Consider the following 27,229-nt stretch of genomic DNA (forward strand, 5'->3'; position numbering starts at 1 on the left):
TAGGAATAGCTGCAGTCTTTTTTTTTTTTTTCTTTGTCTTTGTCTTCGTGCAATTTTGTCCTTGGACCTTCATACACATGTATAAAAAGACTTTGATTAGAAGAGCTTCGAGGTATTATTTTCAGTCTGCACTACTCTACTCTTTCTTACTCCCCATGATACAGTGATTTGAAAGCCAGTAGTAAAGAAAATTAGGGCAATTAAATCAAATTCTCTATTACCTTCCATTATAAAATCAATACTGGGAATTCCTGCTGTGGCATAGGTTGCAACTGCGGCTCAGTCCCTGGCCCAGAAACTTCTACATGCCATGTGTATGGCCAAAAAAGGGGAAAAAAATCAAATACTAATAGGAGAAAGTGCTTTATTCCAGGGATAAACATCACACTTTAATATATTAACAAACATATGATATATCTAAATATGAACAATTCTTTGATAAGACAATCATACTGAAGCTAAGATACAAGGTATCAGCATACAAAAATTTCCAAGTGTCAATTTTTCTTAATATTTGATATATACTCCTCTTATTGTTATTCCTCTTATACTCTTATGATGACCTCTAGTGCAGGGAAAATGCTAATAGAAAATTGTTTTACTAAAAAGCAGTTTTAACACATAGTTATATTTAGTAGGGTTATTCTATAATAAAAAATTTTAATGCACATTTTTCTGAGTATTGCACAAATTTGCTAGACGGAAATATTTAGAAAACAGACTCATTTAAAAATCTCTAGCAACAAAGAAGACATTATTTAAACAAACATGCTACAGCTTTATTTCTACTTTCCAAAATCTAAATATATGAAAATGCAATCTTAGTAACTCTGAGGTTACAAACAATAATAGCTTATTTCCCATGGGTCTCTGAAGTCAGCTGAGAACTAAGAAAAAAGGAAAATAGGCCCCTGGCTCATCAAAATAGTGGTCAAAATATTTTATCAAGATTTGATACATTTATAAAACTCATCAAAATATTTTCTTCTAGGAGTTCCTGCTGTGGTGCAATGGGATTGGCAGCATCTCTGGAGTGCTGAGACACAGGTTCGAGCTCCAGCCTGGCATAGTAGGTTAAGGATACAGCTTTGCCACACCAGCAGCATAGGTACCAACTGAGGCAACTGAAGCCAGCTAGGATATGATCCCTGGCCTGAATTCCATATGCCGCAGGGCAGCCAAAATAAATAAATAAATAATAAATAACGTGAGCCAAAAAAGAAAATATTTTTACCTTACAATGTTGTAAATATCTTGATTTTCTTATTCCTAAATCCATAAAAGATTCGAATCTAACCTAAATTACAAAGAAGGCACATGTTTTGTTTTTTCATTTTTGTGTTACATGCACTCAAGTATAGTTAAGCAGAAGAGAGTTAACCCCTGCAGAGAACACCTCTATACAAATATTTTCTTGTGTACAGCTCTCTTTGGTATACAGTTAGTGCCGAACACTTGCTTTGCGTAAAAGGATCAGAAACGCTGTGATGAGGGTTTACAGAGAGAGTAAATTTCCTAAGGTTTCTACATTTGTTAAGTGGTACCCCCTTTTCCTTGAAAATCCCATAAGTTAAGGCATCTTTTGTTTGTTTCTTTTAGGGCCACACCTGCAGCATATGGAGGTTCCCAGCTTAGGGGACAAACCGGAGCTACAGCTGCCAGCCTACACCACAGCAAAGACAGATCTGAGCCATGTTTGCAACCTTGACTGCAATATGGCAATGCTGCGTCCTTAACCCACGCATGTGAGGCCAGGGATCGAACTCACATCCTCCCAGAGACAACATCAGAACCTTAACCTGCTGAGCCACAACAGGAACTCCAAGGTGCTATTTTATCTTCCATTTTCTACAGCCTTGGACTTCCCTGATCCCTGGAGTGTGACTGGAGCCTTTTTATCAACTATATGTGAGGTTCGTTTTCCTCAACCCAGGTATCACCAGCTAGTGGCAGTTTCTGAAGTGGAGGGAGCCTGGAGTGACACATGGAAAAGCACAGAAGGGAGACCTTGAGAAGAAGGGGGTCTTGAAACAGCTTGAGAAGGTGTGTAATGTTCCAGACTTCTCAGGGTGAGGGTGGTAGTGGTGTCCTACAAGTTTCTGAAATAGGTCCACTTACTTAAGATGGTGAAGTGACCAGTGGGGTCACTTCAGGGAAGCTCTGTCTTTTCTTTACGGAATTTATCATTATAATGACAGGTACACCTTCAACATGAGAGTCCCTGAATGAGAGTCAACTTTACTTCTAAAAGGAAGTAAAGGAAACCATACTTATATTTTATATTAATATCAAAATACAGAGATAATTACAGTCACCAAAATTTAGAAGTTAACATGCTATTTGAAGAACACAGACCTTTAAAAATATATGAATACTTTTGGTAAGGGTTCACATTTTTCGGTTTCATTCTTTAAAAAACGGACAATTCCTCATTTTTTTTCTAAATCAACAAAGGGATATATGGGAATCGCTAATAATATATAGATATTTTAAACATACAGTAGTCCACAAACAGTAAAAATGCATAAAATAACAGTACATACTAGTACACTTTAACTAAAATTGCTACTTCACTTCTTCCCTGCATGTTCTCATATCTCATGACCTTACCTTTAGCATATTTTAATATGAAATATACACTATGCGGATGAAATAGAAATGCTTAATTTTCAAATTTTTTTGGATTATTTTACTGCCTTATCGGTACTGTAAGAAATTCTGCAATAATGTTGGCAGCTGGAGCTGTGGGATAAGGTGTAATCTTGCTCTTCCTATGTAGTTTCTGATACAGAGTCGGCAAAGCTGGCACAGAGAGCTCGGGGTGGCTGCAAAAGACGTGAAAGTATTTGTTAATTAAAATCAAAATGGAGTTTTCCCTGTTGTAGGATACGTGAAATCAAACCACACAAAAAGGACAGTGTTGGAGTTCTCGCTGTGGCATAGTGGGATCAGCAGTGTCTTTGCAGCACCAGAACCAGGTTCCATGACCAGCATAGTGGGTTAAAGGATCCAGTGTTGCCACAACTATGGCTCAGATCTGATCACTGGCCCAGGAACTCCATATGCCACAGGGAAGCAAAAAAAAAAAAAAAGAAGATAGTGCTTTGCACTAGAATAGGCAGCATGACTCTTATCCTAGGGAAATTTATATATAAGCGTCTGTATTGCTTTTATTAATGACTTTATTATAATTGAGATATATTCCATTCCTGTTCTTTAAAATATTATTTTTTATTGATTTATTTTATTTTCCTTTTCCTTTTAATGGCTGCACTTATGGCATATGGAAGTTCCTAAGCTAGGGATCATATCAGAACTGCAGCTGCTGGCCTATGCCACATCCATGGCAACTCCAGATCCGAGCTGCATCTGTGACCTACACTGTAGCTTGAAGCAACATCAGGTCCTTAACCCACTGAATGAGGCCAGGGATCAAACTTGCATCCTCACGAATACTACATCATGTTTTTAACCCGCTAAGCCACAATTGGAATTCCTCTTTAAAATATGATAATCTTCGGGCTTATGAAATTATTGCTGCAAGTAAAGCCTCAAAAACAAATTCTGCTTTTTGAGGGAGATATAAATCAAAAGCCCCAAGAAGTGGTATGCACTAAAAGAGGCCTTAAAAATATATTTGTCTCAAATTAGGTTTACTATTTAATCCACAGCAAATTTTACTATAGTGTCTAGATAAGGCTTTAGAATCTGTTTTAGAAAAAAACATTTCATGATTACATTTCTGTAATATGTTATAGATGATGCATGCCCTTATAAATTGGGACATGTTTCCCCATATTTATTAAAAAATATTAAACAGAATTACATGTTATTTATTGTCAATAAAAATATAATTAACTTAACCAAAAGAATAGGGAATTAAGGCAAGATGAAAAAAGCATGATTGTGATATTTTCTTTATAGATGGAACCTAAGTTAAAAAATTATCTTCCTTCAAAAAATATTCCCAATGTTATGCCATTATTATTTTACATACCAACAAAGTCTTTAAATTTCACCTACTTCAGGCAAAAAAATAAAGTTTTTTTAAATGCCCTCTTGTATTTTTCTTACCTTCATGTTGAAGCAATAATCTTTCCACCAAACTGCTAGAGGTTGCCACATCTATGGGTCTCAGAAGCTCTGTGTTTTTGGCATTGATATCTGCTCCAAATTCCAGCAGTAAGTTAACAATTTCTGGACAGGACTGTTGAGCAGCAGCATGTAATGGGGTATCCCAGTATTTGCCTTTTTGTACGTCAGCACCTATGTGAAAATAAGGCGTGAATAGAATTTGTGAGTCGAGTCACTGACCTCAGCAAGGAAAGGCAGGCCTGTCAGCCACAAAGAGGACCACAACTCTTTCTGTAATGGGTTATCTCTTTATAAATAATATATATAAACACTGCATATTTCATACATACGCTTCATCCATACATATGCTTATATAAATCTTGGAACATGGTACATCTGGATGGAGACTGTACACTTTTGTTAGAGTCTCTAATATTTTTCTCTATGCTTGAAAGATCTCATAATGAAAAAAATACATTAAAACATTTTAGAGGGGAGAGAGTGGGATGGACTGGGATTTTGGGGTTAGGGGATGACATTAAGAATGGATAAGCAATGAGGTCCTACTACAGCACAGGGAACTATTTCCAGCCTCTTGGGATAGATCAATGATGGATGATAATATAAGAAAAAGAAAGTATATATAGGTATGACTTGGTCACTCTGCTGTACAGCAGAAATGGACACAACACTGTAAATAACTATTCTTTAATAAAAATTACATAAAGGAGTTCCTGTCGTGGTGCAGCAGAAATGAATCAGACTGGGAACTATGAGGTTGCAGGTTCGATCCCTGGCCTCGCTCAGTGGGTTGGGGATCCAGCGTTGCTGTGAGCTGTGGTGTAGGTCGCAGATTCTGCTCGGATCCTAGGTTTCTGTGGCTGTGGTGTAGGCTGGAGGCTACAGCTCCAATTAAACCCCTAGCCTGGGAACCTCTGTATGCCACGGGTGCGCCCTAAAAAGTCAAAAGACAGAAGACAAAAACAAACAAACAAAACTACATAAAAAACCATTTTCAACAGTTCCCAAAGTAATCACAAAATGTATTAATAAGTACACAATGAGGTGGACTCATAAGCATTTTCATCACAATGGATCATTCTTAGGATTATTCATGAGTGTGTTGTTCTCATTCCTTTCATTTATTTTAAGGCAATAGAGCTCTTTGGTTTTTTTGGACAACTCATGAATCGAGATACTTGAGCTCTTTAGGTAAAGTGTATATAGATTTTCCTCTTCTTACTCATGTAGTTTGTTTGTTTGTGTATTGCTTTTCAGGGCCTCACCTGCGGTACATGGAAGTTCCCAGGCTAGGGGTTGAATCAGAGGTACAGCTGCCGGCCTACGCTACAGCAACAGCCACAGCAATGCCATATCCAAGCTGCATCTGCAATCTACATCACAGCTCATGGCCACTCGGGATCCTTAACCCAACCAGTGAGGCCAGGGATTGAACCTACATCCTCATGAATACTAGTGAGGTTCATAACCTGCTGAGCCACAACGGGAACTCCCCCACTCATGTAGTTTAATTCAATAAATATATAAAGGTACTGAGCCCCTTAAATGGAAAGGCAAATTATATTTCTGCATGCAAAAAGTTTTTAAAAATTCTTATATTAAAAAGAAAAACTTACATGTTAAATTACCTATTATGTAGTTATTTTATCCCAGGGCAGGCCCCTGGCACTTGGTGGTCATCTGATGCATGTGCAATGAATACATACTGTTTAATATTATAAAGAATAAGAATCCTATTTTCCAATACATAAATAGTTACAACACCAAGAAATGTCTATTAATAAAAATCCATTAAGTCCTTTTCAACTCCGCTTTCTGATACCTCAGTAAAACTAACAGTGTTTATAAGAAGCAGTCCATTTTAAGAGTCCCTTTATGGCCCTCCTGCTGCTTGCAAGTTTCCATAAATGTAATTGTTTTCAATATTTTAAATCAAATATAAAACGTTTAGTGGAAAAATTACTTTCCATAACAAGATCTCCATAGAGAAAGCATAAAACTCTATTGGTTGTATCAACGTTGTGGGAGAACAGAGCCTGAGAATAACAATCAATGCATAATTACTAAGAATACTTTTTCAAATTTTTTTTACCCAATATAAAATATTTGGAAAGGAATAATATTGCTAGCCAAGTAAAGAAAGGTGATAAAGAATAAACTCTTCCAATTATACAAATTTATGGGAGAACATAGCCAGGAAATAACAATCTGTCAGCTGTTATTAGCAGAACTCACATGTAAGACTCTTACTAGATGTAATGGGGGAAAAGAGTCGAGGCAGACACTGCTTGAAGTTTATCATTGAGCCAAGATGATGTGAGTTACGCATAAAGGGATTACTAAAAATACATGTCAGTATCAGAGGCCAAATGAGTGGCATTCACAATAAAAAGCATAGAAATCCACTTACTCCTTTCATGTATATTTTAAGCAACTACCACATGAGAAGCACTGTGCTGGAGAAAAGATGAGGGGAAAAAAGACATAATCCATATCCTAGAAGGGCTCCTGGTCCTCTGGTGGGAGACACTATGGTCTCAAAAGATGAGGAGAGTTTCTCAGGGGCAGAAGCAAAACCTTGAGGAACTGGCTTGTTTCAAGTGGGTGAAAGGCAGGCAGGTCAGAGATTACAAAGTCTGGGAAATTCTTATGGTGTGAAAAAGATATAACTGCTTATATCTTTAGCGGTTATAACTTACATCTCAGCAGTTAAAATCCCTAAAATTTCTTTTGATGGGTTTGTTCACAGAGATATGTGGCACCATTATATCCAACCTTGAGGGTTTTGATTTTATAATCTTTGATAAGTAGGGCTTTTGGAGTTTTGAGGTGAAGTGGAGTTACCATAAATGAGGTCCTTTTTATGTTTTTTTTTTTAAGTTATATGTGAGAAAGCTTAGAATAAGAACATTTTTTAGCCATGAGATACAATTTTTAAAGAGGCTTATTTAGAGAAATAAATATGGAGCTGAAAAATGTGTGTGCACGGATAGAATGGAAGATGTTTAAAGGAAATTACCAGCGTAAAGAAGCTTCCGGATGCAATGGAACTGCTGGGACATACAAGCCACATACAGAGGAGTTCCCAGATGAGGAATGTCTTGGTCAACGTCTATGCCCCAGGATATCAGTATTTCTAGACACTCGTGGTGACCTGCCAATACAAAGGGGAGGTGAGTTTGTGTTTCCTTAATACTCATTCTCCCCCACCCCCAGGACCTTCCCTTAGGCATCCCCTTCCCTGTTAGTCACTATAATCAGGTCCTGCCTAATGCTGAAGGAACTCTCCCCTTGTCACTTGTCCTGTCACGGGTACCTTTGCTGGCGGCCTCATGTGTAGGAGAAGGAAGACAGGACTCCAGCTGGGGTTTGGCGCCGTATTCTAGAAGCAGTTCTGTGCAGCTTCTGCTGCCTCGTGAGCATGCATTGAATAACGGGGTCACACCGTCTATGGTGATTGCATTTACCTAAACCAAACCAGAGCGCTGAGAATGAGAGTCACAGAATCACACATCGTTCACCATGAGGCATTAAAAAGTTACAGGATCTGCAGACAGATCATTGGGTGGGCCCATAAATATATATACATATATTTATGCCATTAATTATTTAAAAAAATTTTATTAGAGACTTTCCGTCATGGCGCAACGGAAATGAATCTGACTAGGAACCATGAGGTTGCAGGTTCTATCCCTGGTCTTGCTCAGTGGGTTAAAGATCCGGCATTACTGTGAGCTGTGGTGTAGGTCGCAGACGCGACTTGAATCCTGCATTGCTGTGGCTGTGGCACAGGTCAGCAGCAGTAGCTCAGATTCACCCCCTAGCCTGGGAACTTCCATATGCTGTGGGTGCGGCCCTAAAAAACGAAAACAAAAACAACAACAACAAAAAAATTATTAAAGTGTAGTTGATTTACAATTTCTGTCAATTTCTGCTGTATAACATAATAACCCAGTCACACACACACACATATATTTATATATTTTTTTCCTCATATTATCTTCCATCATCTTCTATCCCAAAAGACTGAATAGTGTTCCCTGTGCTATAAAGCAGGCCCTCACTGCTTATACAAAGTATACTTAGCTCACACATTAGTAAGCAAAACTAGAAAACTTCAAGGGATAAATAGAAATCAGATGCGGTAGATAATCCACAGGAGTGGGCAGGCAACGAGTGAAAATCATGGAAAAAAAAAAAAAAAAAAAAAAAAAAAAAGCTTAAGAGTCAAGAATCAGATACACAGAAACAAATTCAACGATTAGAGGTATCACAATTAGAAAGGAAACGGTACAAACATAATAGTGATGGCAGCTGTGATGAAGCTATTTTGCTGGTGGCAGTTTGAAAAGAAATTCTATTACTGAGAATTTATCTAAAAAAGTAATCCAAAAGATGAAAACATTAAAATATTACAGGCATAAAGATCTTCATCTATTGCCATTTAGAATCAGGACATCAGGAAAAAGCCTGAAGAATACTCCGTATTATGCAGCTTGCTACCTATTTTGTATTTTGGGGTTTTTTTTTTTTGGCAATAATTGGAAATCCTTCTTGGAGTTCTATGGAGGGATTTGAGAGCTTTATTTTTGTTTTCTTATTTTTGAAAGCTACTAAGAAGGCAAGAGAAGCAAAATGAGAATTTGGCTTGATTCTCTTAGTCAATGTAGAGTGGTTCACACTTTTCAAAGGTACTTACGTTAGCTCCAGCTTGCAGAAGCGTTCTGGCACAGGCCACGTGATCTCCAAGGCAGGCTTCATGTAATGGGGTGACATGGTCTATGGTTACTGCATTGACATTATAACCCTAAATGTGACATAATTTTGAAACGTGAGCAGAAAGTCATTAAATTCTCTCTGTAATTGTCATTAGGGAGTAATATAAAAGATCAGAGAATCTCAAGCAAATCAGGTTTGAGTTGAGCAAGAACAGCCAGTTGTCAGCCCCACTGTTGTAACACCATCATATCTATACCCGATACTGTCTCAAGTAGTCTATCCAACAGATCTCTTTAAATTCTGCCTTCTTAACTTTGTTTTTTTGGTCTTTATGAATTGTTTTGGTTGCTATTGTTGTTACTTTGTCTTCTGTTTTTTAGAACTAAAGTCTGTTTATAGGCTGGATCACTTGTTTTGATTGAGGATATGAAATTACAAGTCAGCCCAGACTGGGGAAAAATACTCTAAATTGTAGTAAACTGCTTTGTGAATTTTATTTTATTTTATTTTATTTTTTTTTGCGAGGGCTGCACCAGCGGCATATGGAAGTTCTCAGGCTAGAGGTCAAATTGGAGTTACAGCTGCCAGCCTACACCACAGCTCATGGCAAAGCCAGATCCTTTAACCCCCTGAGCAAGGCCAGGGATCGAACCCACATCCTCATGGATACTAGTCGGGCTAGTCACCATTGAGCCACAACGGGAACTCCCTGCTTTGTGAATTTCTGTCACTAAATAGGTATGACTATGAGTCCCGGTGGCCTAGCAGTTAAGGATTGGGGGTTGTCACTGCTGTGGCTCAGATTCAATCCAATGTCTGAGAACTTCTGTGTGTTGAAGGCATGACCTGCCCCCTGCAAAAAATAGGTATGACTATGTAAAGGAATAAAATTTTTTTTCTACTCTTCTAGGTTCTTTGCCTGGTCTAATAATCAAATTGACATGAGACTGATTAACAGAATACAATCAAGTTTAATTTCATACATATGGCGGCCCCATAGGTATAGGACCTGAGAAGCTGACTGAAGAAGGCCGTTTATATACTATTACAGACAAATAATTATTTGTGAAGATTTGACAAAACAAAGGGTTGGGGGCTTGGAGTAGCAAATTAATGAAAGTAAAGTTTGTTAACAGTTTCCTCGGCCCCGAATTCCCCATGTCTGGTGATGATAAGCATGCCCACCATTCCCTCCCCCTGCCCAGTACAAGGAGGACACTTTCCCACTGGAGATCTGCTTCCTGTTTCAGGAGGGTGAAGGAGGGTGTTGTTTCTTATACTAGTTATTTCTCAAGCAACTTTAATTCAAAATAATCAATACGGCACGTTTGGGGAAAGCCTGCTCTGAGCCCCATCAACTAGGCGACATGCTAATAGTTAAGAGCTCTGATTATGGAGCTAGAACTGGGTTTGAAACTCCGTAATGCGATAACTATTTTAATTTGGACAACTACTCGAATGCATAAATTTTAGGGTTATCATGTGGGTTAAATGAGGTGATGATGATTACAATGCCCAGCATATAGAAAATGTTTTATTTTATTTTATTATTCAATCAATAGTAAGTAAACACTTTAAACATTTTATTCCCATTAAACTAATGATATCAGACTGAAATCATTAAATGTGGCAGGATATGAGAGTGTTTGCCTTCTTGCTATTTTTGGTAAGTCATGGTCTTTTGACAGTCATGCCAAGCACGATAATAGGAAGATTTTTGTGGCCAAATTCCATAGCATATCGCTATGGTCTGCAATACCAGAATGGATGAGAAGAATCTTAAAATGAAGAAAGTAATCACTCCAAATCTTTGTCACTGGCAAATGGCAATTTTTTTTAATATATAATGATTTTTAATTTTTATTCCATTATAGTTGGTCGAATGGCAATTTTTAAGATCCCTTAAATTGTCCTTTCAGAGGTTTCAAACTGTCTAGCCCACAACCAGACTTAACTCCCAGTGGCTGCCCCTAGAGTGACCAGTGACAGAAGCCTCTGAGAAGGTCAGGATCCTGTCTCCCAAGTGCTCAGGGCAGCCTTTGACTCCTCTCACCTGGCCTGTCCAGGACATGGGCCGCGTGATGAGAAATAGCCTCAGATGACGCTCCAAGAACTGCCTGACCCTTACAGGGAGATTACCCTTTAGAAGTTAGTGATGTTTTTGCAGTTTTCATTTTATTTTTCATTGAATGTTGAGCAAACAACATGGTCCCATGGTGATCACAGAACCAGAAGATCCCCCAAGTGTCTTGTCCTACATCCCCACATCACATCCTCACATCCCAGGAGAGAAAAAGGTCCCCTGAGTCCCAGACAGGGACTTAGAGTGGGCAACAACCCTTCCTTCCTGGAATCATCGGAGAAAACTTGTCTCCCTGAGGCTGGGAAGCACCTGGCTGGACCTCCGGATCTGGGTGTGCATTTAAATCACGGTGGCCACGCCAGAGTCCTTTCTACTCCAGTAAGGAATCTGTGTTTTTCATTTTTCCTCTGGTGAGTCTGATGAGCAGACAAGTATAGAAATGATTGCTCTGTGGTTTTTGTAGGCAAGTCCCCATAACATAAGGCAGATTACCATCATGTAGAAAAGACTGTTTAGGCATCTGGTCCTAATGCCTCTTCTTGGATATTTTGTGACTGAACTAAGCCTACAATTAGTTGCACACATTGTACTAAGTTACATAGTTAAAATGCATAATGAACAATATATGTGTCCCATTACTTCTTGCTTAAATAGGTCTATTAGGGAACAAATATACTGTGTGAGAAATTTCAAATACTAAGACATAAGACCATGATGAAATATTTAAAAAGAATTTCAAAGATAAATGAGAAACTGTGGACTTAACTGATTAATATGAGTTAAAATAAAAAGACTAGTAAAATTATTTAATTAAGACAAATATTATTATTAAGACTAGTGAAAATTTATTATTATTTTTGCTTTGATTACCTTTGATCATGAATGTTCTATGTTCATGGGACCGGGGGCATATTTTCAACTATATGTTATATTTTACCTGTGATAATAATGTTCTTAAAGCAAGAAGACGACCTTGACTTGCCGCTTCATGGAGTGGTGATCGATCTGCCCAGGAACCTGCCAGAAAAGAAAGAAAACAAAAAAATCTGTGAGTCAGAGTAAACCCTGACTCAATTAATCAATTCAGTCAACTCCTGGGAAATAGACACTATTCAGGTATACTGTTCAGCAAGGTAACCAAGACACTTCACCATATCCCAGGAAATTTGATGCATATCCCAAGGGTCCAGATTGGCAGTTTTCAGATCCAGAGGGAAAGTGCCTATTCTGGAATTAGCCTGTCGCAGACCCACTGCACCTTCTGAATTGTTCTCCAAAGAAGAGGAGGATTAAAGTCACTATATCTGCCCAAAAAACCCCTCCTTGGTTTCATGGTCTTTCAGGGAGACCCCAGAAAACCCTTTTTTTACACCATGAGCAGAAACATCAGCTGGACCACTCATCTCTCCGCCCCTGAAACCTGCTCCCCCTGCTCTCTGAATCCCAGTTGCCCCATCCAGAGGTGTGAGGGGGCTTCAACTGTTCCTAGGATCTGAGCCCCACTTTTGTCTGAAACATGGGACAAACAGGGTGGGTTCTAGAAAGGGGGGTGTCACAAGTTGGGAGGGGCAGGCTCTCAGCTGTGTCTGAAATGGCTTGGGGGGGGGGGGGTCACTGATTCTCCCCCTTCCAGTGGTCAGGGATGGAGCTCCCCAATCCCGTGCCCTGGTGGATAAAGCACTGACCTGTCACATCCCCAATGTCCCCCTCTTTTGCACCCCTTGCATTAGAAAAACCAGTGCCCTCCCACATGGAAGTCCCCTTTCCCTTCTCTCCCAAATCTCTCTCAGCACCCAGAGGTACACCCACCCTCCCCATCCTTCCCCCGCTATGGTCCATCTAGGTGACTTTATAAGATACTGGGTTGGTGCACAGTGATCTCCTTGTAAACTGGACCAGCACTATTGGTTTTACTTAATGGAGATCATGTAGGGGTGATTAAATAAGCAGATTATGTGAATCAGAAATGTTATCTATTTACAGGGTATCATTGGCTGATAAATTAAAAGCAATGCTGACGAGACAGAAAATCTTCCCAAGGTAATGTGATTGTTTGCTAATATCTGTTTCCCTGTCTAGTACCTCTTCTGTCTTTTTCAGATCCATAGGATGCAATAAATATAGATAATTTTTGTAAACAAACTGCTGATCAGTCCTGATAAGTCCTGTAGCTGTTGTCAGAAAGATAAATTTCATGAAAAGCATGTCTAAAGCTTGTTTAAACAGGTCAGAAAAATGACTGGAAACATAGTAGGGTGTTGAACTTTTAGAAAACAGCTCATTCTTCTTATTTTTGTACCTTTGCAAAAGCCCACATGTGTATCTATGCTTCTGTACAATGGTCTTACATTATAACTTTGTCACAAGTGCGGTCCAAACAGTTCCACTACATAAAATGTGGGACACATATCACAAGTTCAATGAAATGACCAAGCGAGCCTGGTACAGAAGGCAGAGGTCAACTGCCAATCATCAGTCTTTTTACCTCCAGTGATATAATGGGGTTTGATTGAAAATGCAAGTCTTTCTCCTCCTTCCTGATGATTTTCCAGCAATAGAAATTGCAGCTGATGTTGAATAGTGTTTATTACTATGTGTATGATTCTGGTCTAAGCACTGGGTATGAATTTCATTTAATTCTCACAACTCTTTGAGGTATACATCATTATTATTTCTATTAAAGTTGAAGACATGGGAGCTGTAGAAGAAATGAAAACATCTAAAGAGTGTCACACAGTCTAACTCCAGAGCTGATGCTTCTCGTTACAACTGCACTGTCATTGTTTTGCCTTTCCATCTAGCATTATTTCCTGCTTACCCAAAGAATTAGTAAGCCCAATATCCAATTTTTTGTGCTCTCAACCAAACAGAGTTACTGTTGCTAGTTTGTGTATTTTTTCCAGGATGCAACACTCCTACATTATATTAAAAGCAGAACTGAATTAATGCACCCCAATAAATATTTGTTGATAGAACAAAATTTGGTGGCAAAATACTAATTTATAAGAAACTGAAACATTATGTTCTCTCTAAATACAAAAATGCAAGAGTCACCATCACAGATGATATTCTTTTGGGGAATAACTATGTTTCGAATTCCACCTTCTAAGATAAAATCCAGTGCTTTAAAAATCATACACAGAGTTCCCGTCGTGGCTCAGTGGTTAACGAATTCGACTTGGAACCGTGAGGTTGCAGGTTCGATCCCTGGCCTTGCTCAGTGGGTTGAGGATACGGCACTGCCGTGAGCTGTGGTGTAGGTCGCAGACGCGGCTCAGATCCCACGTTGCTGTGGCTGTGGTGTAGGCTGGCGGCTACAGCTCCGATTAGCCCCTAGCCTGAGAACTTCCATATGCCGTGGGTGCGGCCCTAGAAAAGACAAAACAAGACCAAAAAAAAAAAAAAATATATATATATATATATATACATCTGTTTTATCATTAAAATAAACAACTTGATTGCAGAGTGAAACTCCGGGGAACCTTGGAACATCTATCAGTGTTTGCCGAGACTATTTAAACAAGAAAATTACAATATTAACTTTCCAAACAGACTGCATGTATGAAACCACTATATTCAGTTTAATCAGCAGAGCAGTGGTAAATTAGTACAGTTTTAAATAATCGATGCTTAAAATATGTGTTTGAATTTAAATATTCATTTATAATATTTATAATGATCCTGTGTCCCCTCCTGTATAATAGGTTAATAAATTTCATTACCCTAATTTCTCTCCAAGCTGTATGTTGAATTACATGCTCTCAGTTAACTATCACTGCCTGTTCTTCTACTGTCACTAGCTAATGTGGCAATTAGCCAGATGTTGAGATTGAGAAATATCTACAGAGATGGCCTTTAGGATTCATTTTGGACTCATTTCTTTCTAGAACATTATGAAAACATTTAAGGGGCAGCAAAACTAACAACATTTGCAGCTGAGGAATACTAGATATTCCTGTTTTGCATACAATTTGTCCATGGAAACAACAGCAATAGTCTTCTGAACAATTTCAGCATTGCTGGCCGGTGTTCACAAAAGAAAGAAAAAAAAAGAGGAAAGAAAGGAAAAGGGTCGTTTAGAAAATAGGCTACACCAGGGCCCAAATAAAGAAATGTAAATACTCAAATCTACCACCCATATCACCAACCCCCTTCTTCTCCCTTAAAACTGTCACATAGTTTTCTGTCTCCACTGTCATTTTCTTTATCACCAAGGCTTAAGTCCATTATGGTGAGGGGAAAAAAAAAAAGCTGAAGCAAGATTTTCCTATGTGCATTTGCTATTATTTCTATTAATAGAACCACCACTGGCATGAAAAGGGAGTTAAATGTCACAGCAATCTGCAGGAAAGCATGGCTGAGGGTCAGTGAGGAAACCACGGAGAATATGTGGTGTTGGACGAGGGCTCCCTAAGAGCAGCTGCCCTGTCATTTCCTGGGGTGAATTCAGCTCTGCCCCTGCAGGGGACTCCTGCTGCCTCTTGTGCCTTAAAGAACAGGAGGCTGGAGCAGGAGGGGAGGAGAAGGAAATGGAGACCAGGAGGAAGTGAGAAATGAGATGTGGTTTGGAGCCCAGGAGCTCTCGGAGGAAAAAGACCTGGGGGCCAGGCAGGCCTGGCTTTGCCACCCAGCTTTGAACCCTGGTCCTCAGGAAGTATCTGACATCACTGTGGGTCCATTTGCTCAAAAGATAGGAAAAGCACTACTGATGAGACAGGATTGAGGGCGGGGGGCGGGGGGGAGGGCGAATTAGAAATGAGCTTACTCAGTCAGTGCACAAGAAATAGTACCTAGCAATCTCTGTTAAATATGAACTGATAAATGGGAGATTTTAATAGGAATTTTAGGGGAAGTACCAAAGTAGAGAAATCCATCTTTTCCAAAACTAGGGAAACTCAAGCCATAAATAACAGCATCATTGACCAGAATGATTTTCAGTGCTATCAACTTGATTAAATAAACCATATAAAGCAATTGAATGATTTATACATGTTTTTAAACCAACAATCGACACTGCTACTGTATTCTTTTCCTGAGTAGGCTATAAGAAACAATCATATCAGTCCATTAAGGAGTAATTTATAGTACATCCTCACTAGTCAACAAGAAAAAAAAAGCTTTTTGTTTTGAATTCTGCTTACTTAACTTTCAAGCAACCCCACCTCATTTGCTTCCTTATAATTTCGTAAATGAATTTCTAAAATTAATCTGCTAACATGTGAGAATCAAAGGATACATCATGCTCCAGTTTCTGTTTTGAATTAAATCTTCAGCCCTCCCCGTTGCTCCCTTTCAAAATCTGAAATTTTGCAACTGCGAATTTCTATTTGAATGCGTTCAAAATTAAATACCTTACCTCCCAGTATGGATATGTTTTATATGAGAAAGATTTATAAGTTTTCTCAAGACTGAACCAAAGACAAATAATCTTCATTTGCAGTAATTCAGTAATTTTACAACCTTGTTAGGCTTTAATGGGGTATCTAGGTTTTTTTAAAAAGTTCAATCTAACTCCTCAGGATGAATTATTCAGTGTGAAAATTGTTTTGCAAAATATCTCTGACTTTCACCAGGCTAGTCGAATGCCTACTATATGGGCTCTCTACAGCTACACAGGAGGTGACTGACTATATTTAGATACCACACTGGTTCCCAGGCATCTGGTATATAATTTACCCGGGGAGCGTCTGCCCTGTTCTATAAACATCCCATTAGCAGAGCAAAAACAGTCATGTCCGTACAGATTTACAGATTGGTAGGGGTCAGTACCATACCTAAATCACCGTCTCCCCACGGCACTTCAAGCCAGCCACTGGTGGAGTAAAGCCGACTCATATCTTTTTTGATCAGCATCAAAAAGAAAAAAAATTGCTTGTCATGCGCTAGCTCTACTCGGCCATTTTACAGAGCTCTGAGCTCCTTGTAACATGACCTTTCACTTCCCGAAAGAAAAACAGCTTTTTGAAAATCAGATCCCTTTTCAAAATTGCCTTTTCTTAGTGCTCACTGCTCTTTGAGCAATTGGCTGTTCCGAACTCTTTTTTTTTTTTCTTCCTTACAGTACATGCTCTGCAGTGAAATGAAAATATTAACAGTTAGATCTCTGCCCAGAGCTATTGTGAAACTATTTGCTTTTTCAGAAAGTCTCTGTCTTCTCCCCATCCAAGTCCCACTGATGGAAGTGGAAAGTAGATTTACTGGAGAGCAAGCCTAACAGGTTCAGGGTTTGAGTCACAACAACTTCTCAGTGATCTCAAAACTGGAAAGTCTGACAGTTACCTCAAATAGCGGGTTCCAAGGAGAGGTGAAAAGCAATGACATCTTTGTAGATGAATCAGAGCACAAAATGCTAATACACTTCACAGCTCCCTTAGCTGTAAAATATCAAATCAGGAGTCTTCCTCATAATAGACGTGGATTTACCATGAAGCCAATGAACTTCAGAACCCATAACTTGCACAGCCACTTTCTAAGATTCTATGTGCAACTGATATCTAAATAGATATTTATTTGCCTTAAAGAAGATCCAAAGATGTGGATAAGCTTCAGACTCAACAACATCTGACCCATCCCTTTTCACAAGTTTATAAAATAATTTTAAACCCACTAGGCATTGACTGACCCCCACTGGGTACTTTTCTGTTCAGCCAGTTAATAGGGCCACATAAATCCTTGAGGACATGGTGGATAAGCAGGGAAGTAATGTGTTGCCAAAACCAGACTCTTCAAAGATGGAGAACTGTACTTGACTTTCCACTCTCAGAATATGTCCTTGTCTTTCATTTCCTGAGCACAATGTGGGTCCAGATCTGAAACCCCCAGAGAGAGCTGTACCTTGGGAACTGCGGGAAAAATATTGACTTGTATGGATGTGCAGCTTACTCTGACTGATTTCCTGTTCACAGTCTACGTGCCCTCTATCATCTCATAAGAGGACAGTGTATGGGCTGGAACAGAAAGAAATAACAGACGCATGAAAACATCACTGTGGTTTATCTCAAGAAAAAAGACTAAATTTTCAACAAAGTGAAGAGAGTGGTTCCCCCATGTATATCCAAAATCAGGAGAGAAAGAGAATTTAAGACCATTTTCAGAAGCTAGTGCTGCTCTTGGTGGCAATGATTCAGTTGTCCCCATTACCCGTTACTGATCACTGTGGACAGAACCTGCAGGACTCCACTAGTTATGGGAACTTTGGCAGTTATTTAATTTCTTGAACCTCAGTCTTCTCAACTGTAAAGGGAAGGATAATTCTAGCTCCCACATAGGATTATCGTGAATGTGAAAGTACTTAGCATAGTACTAAACACATTTGAAACATAACAGTACAATCCAAATTCCATCTTAAACAAGTATCCCTGTATGTCTGCCCCACAAGCTTTTTACTACATCTTCTAAACAGGAGATAGAATAATTTAACTTATTTAAGATTACGAAGCTTTAACACATCTTATTCCTCTTAACCTATATCTCTATAGGAGATATAAATGGATAGGGAGGGAATGGTCAAAATTAAAAACAATTATCACATCCATATGGATGGCACTCCAATCTGTTAGCTCTTACCTGGCCTCTCCTACAAATTTTAGCAACACATTATAAAATTTACTTCCAGACATTCACCTAGATATTTTGCTGGCATCTTAATACATTTCTTTTTCTCTCTTTTCTTCTTTTTTTGGCCGCACCTGAGGAATATGGAAGTTCCCAGGTCAGGGATCAAATCTGAGCCACATCTGCAACCTACGCCACAGCTGGGCAACGTCAGATCTTTAACCCATGGTGCTGGACTGGGGATCAAACCCATGCTTTAGCAGCAACCTGGGCCCCTGCAGAGACAACAATGGATCCTTAACCTGATGTGCCACAGCAGGGATTCCTAAATACATTTCCAGCAAACTCATCACCTTTCGGAACCAGTTTGTTTTTTTTGTTTGTTTTTGCCTTCTGTATTGGTTCAAACAGTGTTACTGATCCCTTGTCACCTGGCACTAACAATATGATCTTAGATTTAAGCGCAACAGTTTTCAAGGACATTTCATATACATTGACTGTTCCCTGTGCTTCTTCACAGGAAGGCAATTATTATTGGACTAGGCACTTCTGTTTAGTCTTTTATTTTTCATGGATCCTCATTCAAAGCTCAGTCCTGGCATCCCTCTGTACTCACTCCTGGGGGGATCTCCTCTAGTCCCACTGATAGAAATATCACTCACATGTTGATTACCCCAAATTTGTATCTCCAGACCAGCTCTCTCTTCTAAGACGTGTTTCCACCTGGTTCTTTGTTTCTCTGCTTGGAGATAACTAAATAGACAATTCAACCTAACTTGCCCCAAACTGAATTCTTGTTGTGACTTTCCCAGATCTTCTCCCCATTAGTAAGTGGCAACTCCATTGTCCAGGTGCTTCAAGGCCAAAACTTTTGCGTCATCTTGAATTTCTCTCTATTTCTCACACCCCACGGGCAAACACCAGGAAGTCCTGCCTTGACCATTCAAATATAATCCAGACTTCGACTATTATCTCATCACCTCCACCCTTGTCCAAGCTGCCATTATGCTCACCAGACTTATTGCAAATCCACCTGACTGCTCTGTGTGCTTCTGACCAAGCCCTTCAAACACTTTGTCCTAAGCCCAGGAGGCAGAAGGAGACTAAAAGTCAGAAAGTCTCCAGTGGCTTCCCTCCAGTAAAATCCAAAGAACTTATGACTGCAAGGGCCTCTAGCCTCTCCTTTGAGCCCAGGTTCTGCCTCTCTCCTCCCTCTAAGGCCCCAGTTCAGCCGCACTGATCCCTTGCTTTTCCTCAAATGAACACACCCTTTATGTTCTGTCCACTCTGCCTGTGGGGCTTCTTTCTGAGAAACACACACAGCTTCCTCTCTGACTTCTGTTCTGCCCTGGAACTGCCTTGTGGGAGAGCCCTTCCATGATGCCTTTACATGAAAATGCCCTCCCAGTCCCTCCCCATTGCTCATTCTCTCTTGCTGCCCTGCTCTATTTTTCCTCAGAGCACTTGTGCCTGCTGGAATGTAAGATCTTAGAAAGTAGGACCTGCTGTTGTTTGCTCATTGCTATATCCCCAGTACCTGCTGCATCATAATTACTACTGATGGATAAATGTGCAGAGTCACATGAGTTGTAGAGACACGTTAGAGTTGGGTGCTAAAACTCCTTAGTCCATTGGTTTCTTAAGCTGTAAAAGGCCTCTTGCCTTCCCCATTGGTGGACCCTTAGAGTACTTCCTGAAGCAATAATCTTGTGCTTCATACTCATTTATGGTGATCTATCTATCAGGCAGTTTTGACCCTTCTGGATGCTGGAGAGACGCAAAGATGAATCAAGTATGGTCTGTGTCCACCTGAATCAAATTCGGACTCTACCTTCCTTGATGGTTTTCCTACAACCAGCCTCTAATATATGTTTGAAATAGTAGCAACAATATAGCAATACAACAACAATTGCTGTAGTCTTACCTGATTATGAAAGTGGTACATTAGGTATGACAATCAATAAATTACAAAACACATAAAAAAATCATAATGCTCATTTCCACATATAACCATTACAAACATTTGTTGTATATCCTTCCCAACTTTTTTCTAAATACACATTTTTTAATCAAGATGCAACCATCTATTCATACTGCATTTAACCTTTTGTTTTCATTTATAGATATCACATGATCATCATTCCATTTCACAAAATAGACTTCTACAGTATTTTAAATGGCATATACATTATAAATTAGTCATTTAAAATACTGTAGAATTATGTGTCATTGTACAGGTATACTGCTGCAACACCGGACCCTTTAACCCCCTGGGCTGGGGACCAAACCCTTGCCTTGGCAGTGACCTGAATCGCTGCAGTCAGATTCTTAACCCATTTCACCTCAGTGGGAACTCCCAACAGTATTTCTTATCTTTGTGAATGTGTCTATCTTAGGGTAAATTCTTAAAATTTTGATATATGTCATCAAATTGCCTCTAGCAAGACTGAGCCTATTCACAATCTCATTAACAGTGCTGTAAAAAACTGAAGTTAAATCCAATGAAAGTTTGCCAAGATGTTTTCTTTTTTATAATTGAAGCATTATATTCTCATTATATTTTAATATATTTAATCTATGCCAAAGAAGATTGTGTGAAACTATTTTGTTTGCACAAAACTAGATTTTTCTCATAATTTTATGGCTTATTCTCGACTTCCCCTGGGGTCTATCATCAGTGAAGATGGGTGAGACTCATCCAGGTGAGTTAATTTACTTATTTTTAATTTTTTTGCCACCTCATCCAATTGCGTCACATTGCTCATAACACCTAGTCAAGTGCATACTTAGGTGACTGACTCTTCATGGAGGAAATGGCAGAATGAGTTTCATTCTACAGTAATTACATGTTTTCATCCCGGACTTTAAAGACCCCCCAAGAATGATGAGACTGGTAATTACTGCTTCCTTTCGGCTAGCACAGCACTCAGAACATAGTAAGCACTCAATGAACACTTGCTGAATTGTTTAACTGTCTTCTTTGTAGTCTGTGCTAGTCAGTTCTCAATCTCTCCTGATAATAGTATTGTTAGAAAATAATTAAAAGCAAATGTATGTCAGGTTCTGGGTGGGGCGAAGAATCAAGTTGCTCTCAGCCTTTGAACAAAATACTAGTATTTTATTCTATTTTAAAACAATCTTTGCATGTTTTAAAGACTTATAATAATTCCTAAGAAATATTCATCAGACCCGAACCATTACACAGTAAATCCAATTCTTACACTTTAGGAGGAGTAAGAGGTCAGTTTTCTCCCTAAATCTGCATTTCTAATCTTTAAGTCTACTATCGACCATATTGATGTTCTACTAAAATTTATACTCAGTAATTCTGTTTTAAACAGAATTTCCTTAGGCAGCTCCTTTTTCGTGCTAGAACATCACCAGAATGAGTACCTAGCTCATTCTCCTCTAGAGCTTCCATGTTTTTCTATGATTGAAATTAAGAACTTTGCGCTGGAGCCCTTTAGGGAAGGGATTCTATTATTCATTGTCTTGCACACATCAGCTTCCTACTTTATGGTTCAACTTACATGATTCAAACTTTTCACATTTAACTGCTTGAAAACAGTCTTTTCCTGCTTAAGCTTTCCTTGTTCCTGCACCAACTTAGAACCACCTGCTGAACCGGAAAGGTAAGCAAGCCGGAGACCACAAGTTTACCCAGGTGTTTACCACACAGTCATAAGAATGAGCGCACAGGTGCACTTTACACATGCTGGAAAGTGAAGGTACAGTGCTGCCCTTTGCCATGCTCTCCATTTCCATGTCAGAGTCTGCATTCTGGAAAGCACCCATCGGTTCAAGTTAGTATTTGCAAAAACAGGTCAATATTGTTTATTTCAGGACACCAACAGATTTGCAATGGCTGCTCTACTAACCTTGACTGGTCAGAATACCCCAGCTAGCTTTTCGCTTAGAAGAACATTCTTCTATACTCGCTAGCCTTCTTTTCGGGAGGATCTGCTTAATGCAGCTCCCTTCAACAGCAAGGTCTGCAGGCATAGTGTGGGTGACGTTTCTGCCCGGACAACCAGGGGTCCTAGGACAAGTGCTCCAGCCAGAAGAAGCGTCAGCAGCTGGATTTCTAACTACTCTTTTCCTTCCCTTCCGACTTTCACAGAGATTCTTGTACGCTACATGGAGAAGAGCCTCCACATTGAGCTCTACACAGGGTGGGTAGGGGTGGGGGCTGGGCCAGAAAGGCAGTAGTTTTCTATTTTTAAAGTGGAGACTCAGCAACTGCCAGAAGTCTTTAACTGTTTGCGTGATTCAGAAAGTAAAAATGTGTCAAGTCGCCTTTCCTAGAGGGAAAACTGAGTAGAAATGAGCCCTGTCTTTAAAACATGAAAGCCTGCTTGAAACAGCTAGAAATCTATCCAAAGTAAAACTGCATGTTAATGATAGGAAGACGACAGTGCAGCCAGAACACTCAGTGGTGACCAGGGACCTGTTAGCCTGTCTCCTCCATCCTGAGGAATAAATAGTGGATATGCCTTAGGGTCAGTCAGCTGGTAGCTAGCTCATGTTTTCATCTTGTAAAGATCTAAGTTTAGAAATGGCTTCCGTACAAAACCACAGTCCTCTGATTTATATAGGTGTCACTTCCTATTGTGATTTTTCTGGAGGTCATTTCTGGACCAAAAGACGTCAACTGTCAATTTAAGGACAGCTGAGATTTTTCACCCTAAAAGGCAGAGGAAAGTGTAGCTGGAGAGAAGAGAGGAAAAACCGAACATGTGCCTGGTATTTTTTGTTGGCAGGTAAAGCTGAGCAGGGTTTACATGGTCCATTACTGAGTCAAGAGCAGTGGCTGAGCCATGATAGGGCGCCAAGGATTAACTGAGCTGGTGATCCTGTTACACGGTATTAACCTATTGAGATGGGTCTGGATGAAGAATGGTCACTGATTCTATTATTGATATTTTTAATCACTATTAGGCTCTACCGTTTGCTGGTGTACACAGAAAAAAAATTATTGGCGGTATTGTCTTCCTATAATGAGCTGGGTAAAAACAAAAACATCTCACGAGTAAAATTATTTTTCATGCATGGCTGTGTTAATATCCACAGCCATATTACATTGCCAATATTTACTTCAAAGTTATCACGAAGAAATACCAAAAATATCTTTTTCTTATTTTGGATTAATTTCTAATCCCAGAAACTATATGACCTGGGGCAAATAGCCTACTGATACCTCAGTTTCCTTTCCTGTAAAATGAGGAGCTTGGAGAAGACGGCTCTTTTCTGACTCTAACATTCTTTGTTTGGGAGTATGGTACTAACACATACAGAGCAAGGAGTTGTGAGCTTGGGGCACTGCCACAAATCAGGCCAGACATTCCCAATAAAACTAGAGGCTATTTTTATGGGGGGCACACTCCTAGGTGGTATGAAAACCATGAAGGGTGGTCTAGGGAGGGGCTTATGGGGTCCATTTTATTTTTAGGAGCCAGCTGTTGTTAACTGTGGGGTCTTCACTCCTGGCTGGTACCCACGAGAGGAGCGTGAGGACCTATACCAGCCACACCGGTAAAAGTAGAGACCGATTTTGGTTTCTAAAAGAAACTTCGATTTTGACTTTTGGCTTTGCACTTTTATTTTGTTATTATAAAATACATATAGGATATTTTATGATAAGAATTGGAACATTTTTTGGTCTTCACTATTTTAGACACCTGGTCTAATGATGACCTCTTTCTAGATCTGTCTCATCTACTAGATTGTAGGTCCATCACTACACATCTTACAATGGGTGGTTAAAAAATGTTAAAGAGTAATTTGAATATGGAATTCGCAAGAATACTCCAAGAGAGCTTTCTTATAGTCCATAGTGGGTAATAAGCAAATTTTTAGTACAGTGGGCAGGAGAGGGAAGCCATTAGATTTGACTATAACCAGATGTTTAGTTAACTAACATGTGTGCTGGCCTGAAGAATACATGTAACAATTTACATAAATAATCAGGTGGACCAAGGAGGTGACAATTCCTTCTTCCAATATATTTAAATACATCAAAAGTGAAGTAATTTTTTAAAGTGACTCTGTGGAATTGAAGGAGTGTTTCAGTTAATTTACTAGAGAAAGTAAGAAACAAAAGATTGAATCAATTATGCTCAGCTGCATGATTTCCTAAAAAACGTGCAGTGAAATGAATATGTTTGGGATAGAGTTATTTTTTTTATTTTTTGTTTTTGTTTTTTTCTTTTTAGGGCCACACCTGCAGCACATGGGAGTTCCCCAGCTAGGGGTCCAATCAGAGCTACAGATGCCGGCCTACACCACAGCCACAGCAACACCAGATCCGAGTTGAGTCTGCAACCTACACCACAGATCACAGCAATGCCAGATCCTTAACCCACTGAGTGAGGCCAGGGATCCAACCTGCATCATCATGGATACTAGTTGGATTCGTTCCCACTGAGCCACAACAGGAACTCCCTGGGACGGAATCATTTAAATACTGGGTTATCTATGATTGTATAAATAAGAACGCACTGTGAAATCTCCAGACACAGAGAAGAAGCTAGCACCCTCCTTAGTGTAAATACAAAGTGGATTAGACAACCTGCAAGATATTGTCAGGCAAGTGTTAAAGCAATCCAGTATCTGGTAAAACTCTAACGGAAATAATACAAACTATATATCATAGAAGATAATGAACTCAGCACATGTCTCAGAACAAGTACTTGAGATACGCCTGTGGATTAGAGATGGCACAACATTACCACCCACAAAGGCTGGCATAAAATTGTAAACCTTGCAGGAAGGATATAGGATACAAAACGGCAATTCTCTTTCCAGGAGCCGTTCCCTCCCCATTTTAACAATGCTAACGTGTCTGAAAACACAGGGACCTGTGGGTCTGGTTATCAATCCTCAGTAATAAAGTCATGCTAAGGCTGGAAAAGTTTCAAAGAAGGACACTGGAAATCATCAAAGAGATGGAAGCACTTCTACAGAGAGAAATCTCAATGCCTTTAGATACTGTAGGATGGAAAGTTGAAATCTAAGAGGGCTTATGAGAGGAATATACATAACCATACAGGGCACAGTTAGGTGTGAATAAACTTTTTCAAGAAATTCTGATATCCTAGAACATTGGATCACATGCTGACAGTTTTAAAAGCTAAATTTGGGACACAAATGTAAAATATTTTTTAGTTACATAAACAGTCACAAACTTTAGCTCACTGCTCCAGCAAGATGGTATTTAGGTAAACTAATGAATGCGTGACCCACAGGTAAAGATTTTTAAGGGCATATTCCAGAGTTGGGGGATTCAGGTCATGGAATTTCTTCACATGTCAGAAGAAGATAAGCAATATGAACAGACTCCTGCTTGGATCCGGGTTGGCACATCCCCCATTATGACTACAGAATTTTTTTTCTTTTTTTGTCTTTTTAGGGCTGCATTCATGGCATATATAAGCTTCCAAGATAGGGGTCGAATTGGAGCTGCAGCCACCAGCCTATGCCACAGCCACAGCAACTCGGGATCTGAGCTGTGTCTGCAACTTACATCACAGCTCACGGCAACCCCAGATCCTTAACCCACTGAGCAAGGCCAGTGATCAAAACCTGTGTCCTCACGGATACCAGTCAGGTTTATTAACACTGAGCCACAACAGGAACTCCAATTATGGAACATTTTGAATATCTATGCCATCCACAACCCAGGTTAACAGCTACCAACGCATGGTGAGTCTTGTTTCATCTATAGCCCACCCACATCCTTCCCTACCCTTATTCCTATGATTATTTTGAAGCAAACATCACTATACCACTCTACCCATGAATATTTCAGTATGTTTTTCTCAAAGATGCAGTCTCTTGGTAATCATAACTACCATATCATCATCCCACAAAAACAGGAGTGTGGATGTGTCAGCACATACATGTTGGCAATTCTTATTTTCTAAAGAGCCAGTCAGTTCATCAATTGCCTTCAATAATGATACCCAAATTGATATAACCTTTAGATCTTTGGGCAAAAATCTGTGATCTCACCCTTTTGTAAGTGTCTTTTTTTTTTTTTTTAAGTCATATTCCCATCCCTTTAAAAAAAAAAAAAAAGAAAGAATGCTTCTTTTCTCTAAATTCCCAAGGGCTCACTGAGTACAAGATGCCATCATTACCTTACATCATCCTGAAGATAACGATAGAGTCCCTTTTACCTGTTAGCGCCAAATTTCCACCCTTGTAAAGTCGCATCTGGAAAAGGCCATTATTCAGTTCTTGGCTGCCTTGCTGTGGGCTTCTTTACAAAGCCACCCATACATATAACACTTCAGACTCATCTCTCAGCCCCATTCTTGCTCCTTTTTACTTTTATTGTTTCAGCTAAATGTAAGTCCCTACATCTATTGGGCTAGTGATGGGGCATGTGGGGAAGATGGGGTCTGAGGGTAAATCTGACCCAAGTTTCCTGGGAAAAAGAAACAGATTGTTACTTAACATTTAACCCTTGTTTCAAAGGTCATTCGCCTCTTGCATAAAGGTTGCTGGGAAACCGACAGTGACATCTTGTGGTCCATGACAGCTCCTCTCCTAGTTGGAATTGAGTGGTTAGGAGAGGCTTCAAGCCTCTGAAAAACCCCAGTTAGCAAAAATATGGTGGGTAACATTACAGAACCACTCCTATAACAGCAGTACCTAAACACTGTGGTGAAGGGTATTTTATCAGCTTGTGTGCATGAGGCTTTGAGAAATGTCAGATAGGAAGGTCGTTCCAATTTTACCAACTTTGGGGGGTTTGATTTTAAAAACTATAAGCGC

General features: G+C 39.5%; 1 protein-coding gene across 3 annotated transcripts in view; it reads right to left on the reverse strand.

Moving 5' to 3' along the window:
* Nucleotides 1-347: 347 nt before the first annotated feature.
* Nucleotides 348-27,229, reverse strand: part of ASB5 (ankyrin repeat and SOCS box containing 5) — a 48,874-nt gene continuing 21,992 nt past the window's right edge. Inside the window, exons 1-7 of one of the 3 annotated variants that reach the window (XM_084999921.1) lie at nucleotides 22,330-22,929; nucleotides 11,835-11,914; nucleotides 8,795-8,902; nucleotides 7,412-7,562; nucleotides 7,115-7,249; nucleotides 4,075-4,266; nucleotides 348-2,825 (exon numbers count right to left, since the gene is read on the reverse strand). In XM_084999921.1, the coding sequence (XP_084856047.1) occupies nucleotides 2,698-2,825; nucleotides 4,075-4,266; nucleotides 7,115-7,249; nucleotides 7,412-7,562; nucleotides 8,795-8,902; nucleotides 11,835-11,914; nucleotides 22,330-22,453 (918 nt within the window). In that variant the 5' untranslated portion in view covers nucleotides 22,454-22,929 and the 3' untranslated portion in view covers nucleotides 348-2,697. Of the gene's footprint in view, nucleotides 2,826-4,074; nucleotides 4,267-7,114; nucleotides 7,250-7,411; nucleotides 7,563-8,794; nucleotides 8,903-11,834; nucleotides 11,915-16,671; nucleotides 16,978-22,329; nucleotides 22,930-27,229 lie in introns of those variants that run through there. The other 2 variants (XM_013984006.3, XM_003133324.7) reach the window with 2 other exon arrangements.

Source organism: Sus scrofa, chromosome 15 (assembly GCF_054392235.1).
Source record: "Sus scrofa isolate SSC_HxYL_T2T_F1_AM1 chromosome 15, Sscrofa_HxYL_maternal_Yorkshire_Landrace_v2.0, whole genome shotgun sequence".
Classification (NCBI taxonomy): Eukaryota; Metazoa; Chordata; class Mammalia; order Artiodactyla; family Suidae; genus Sus; species Sus scrofa.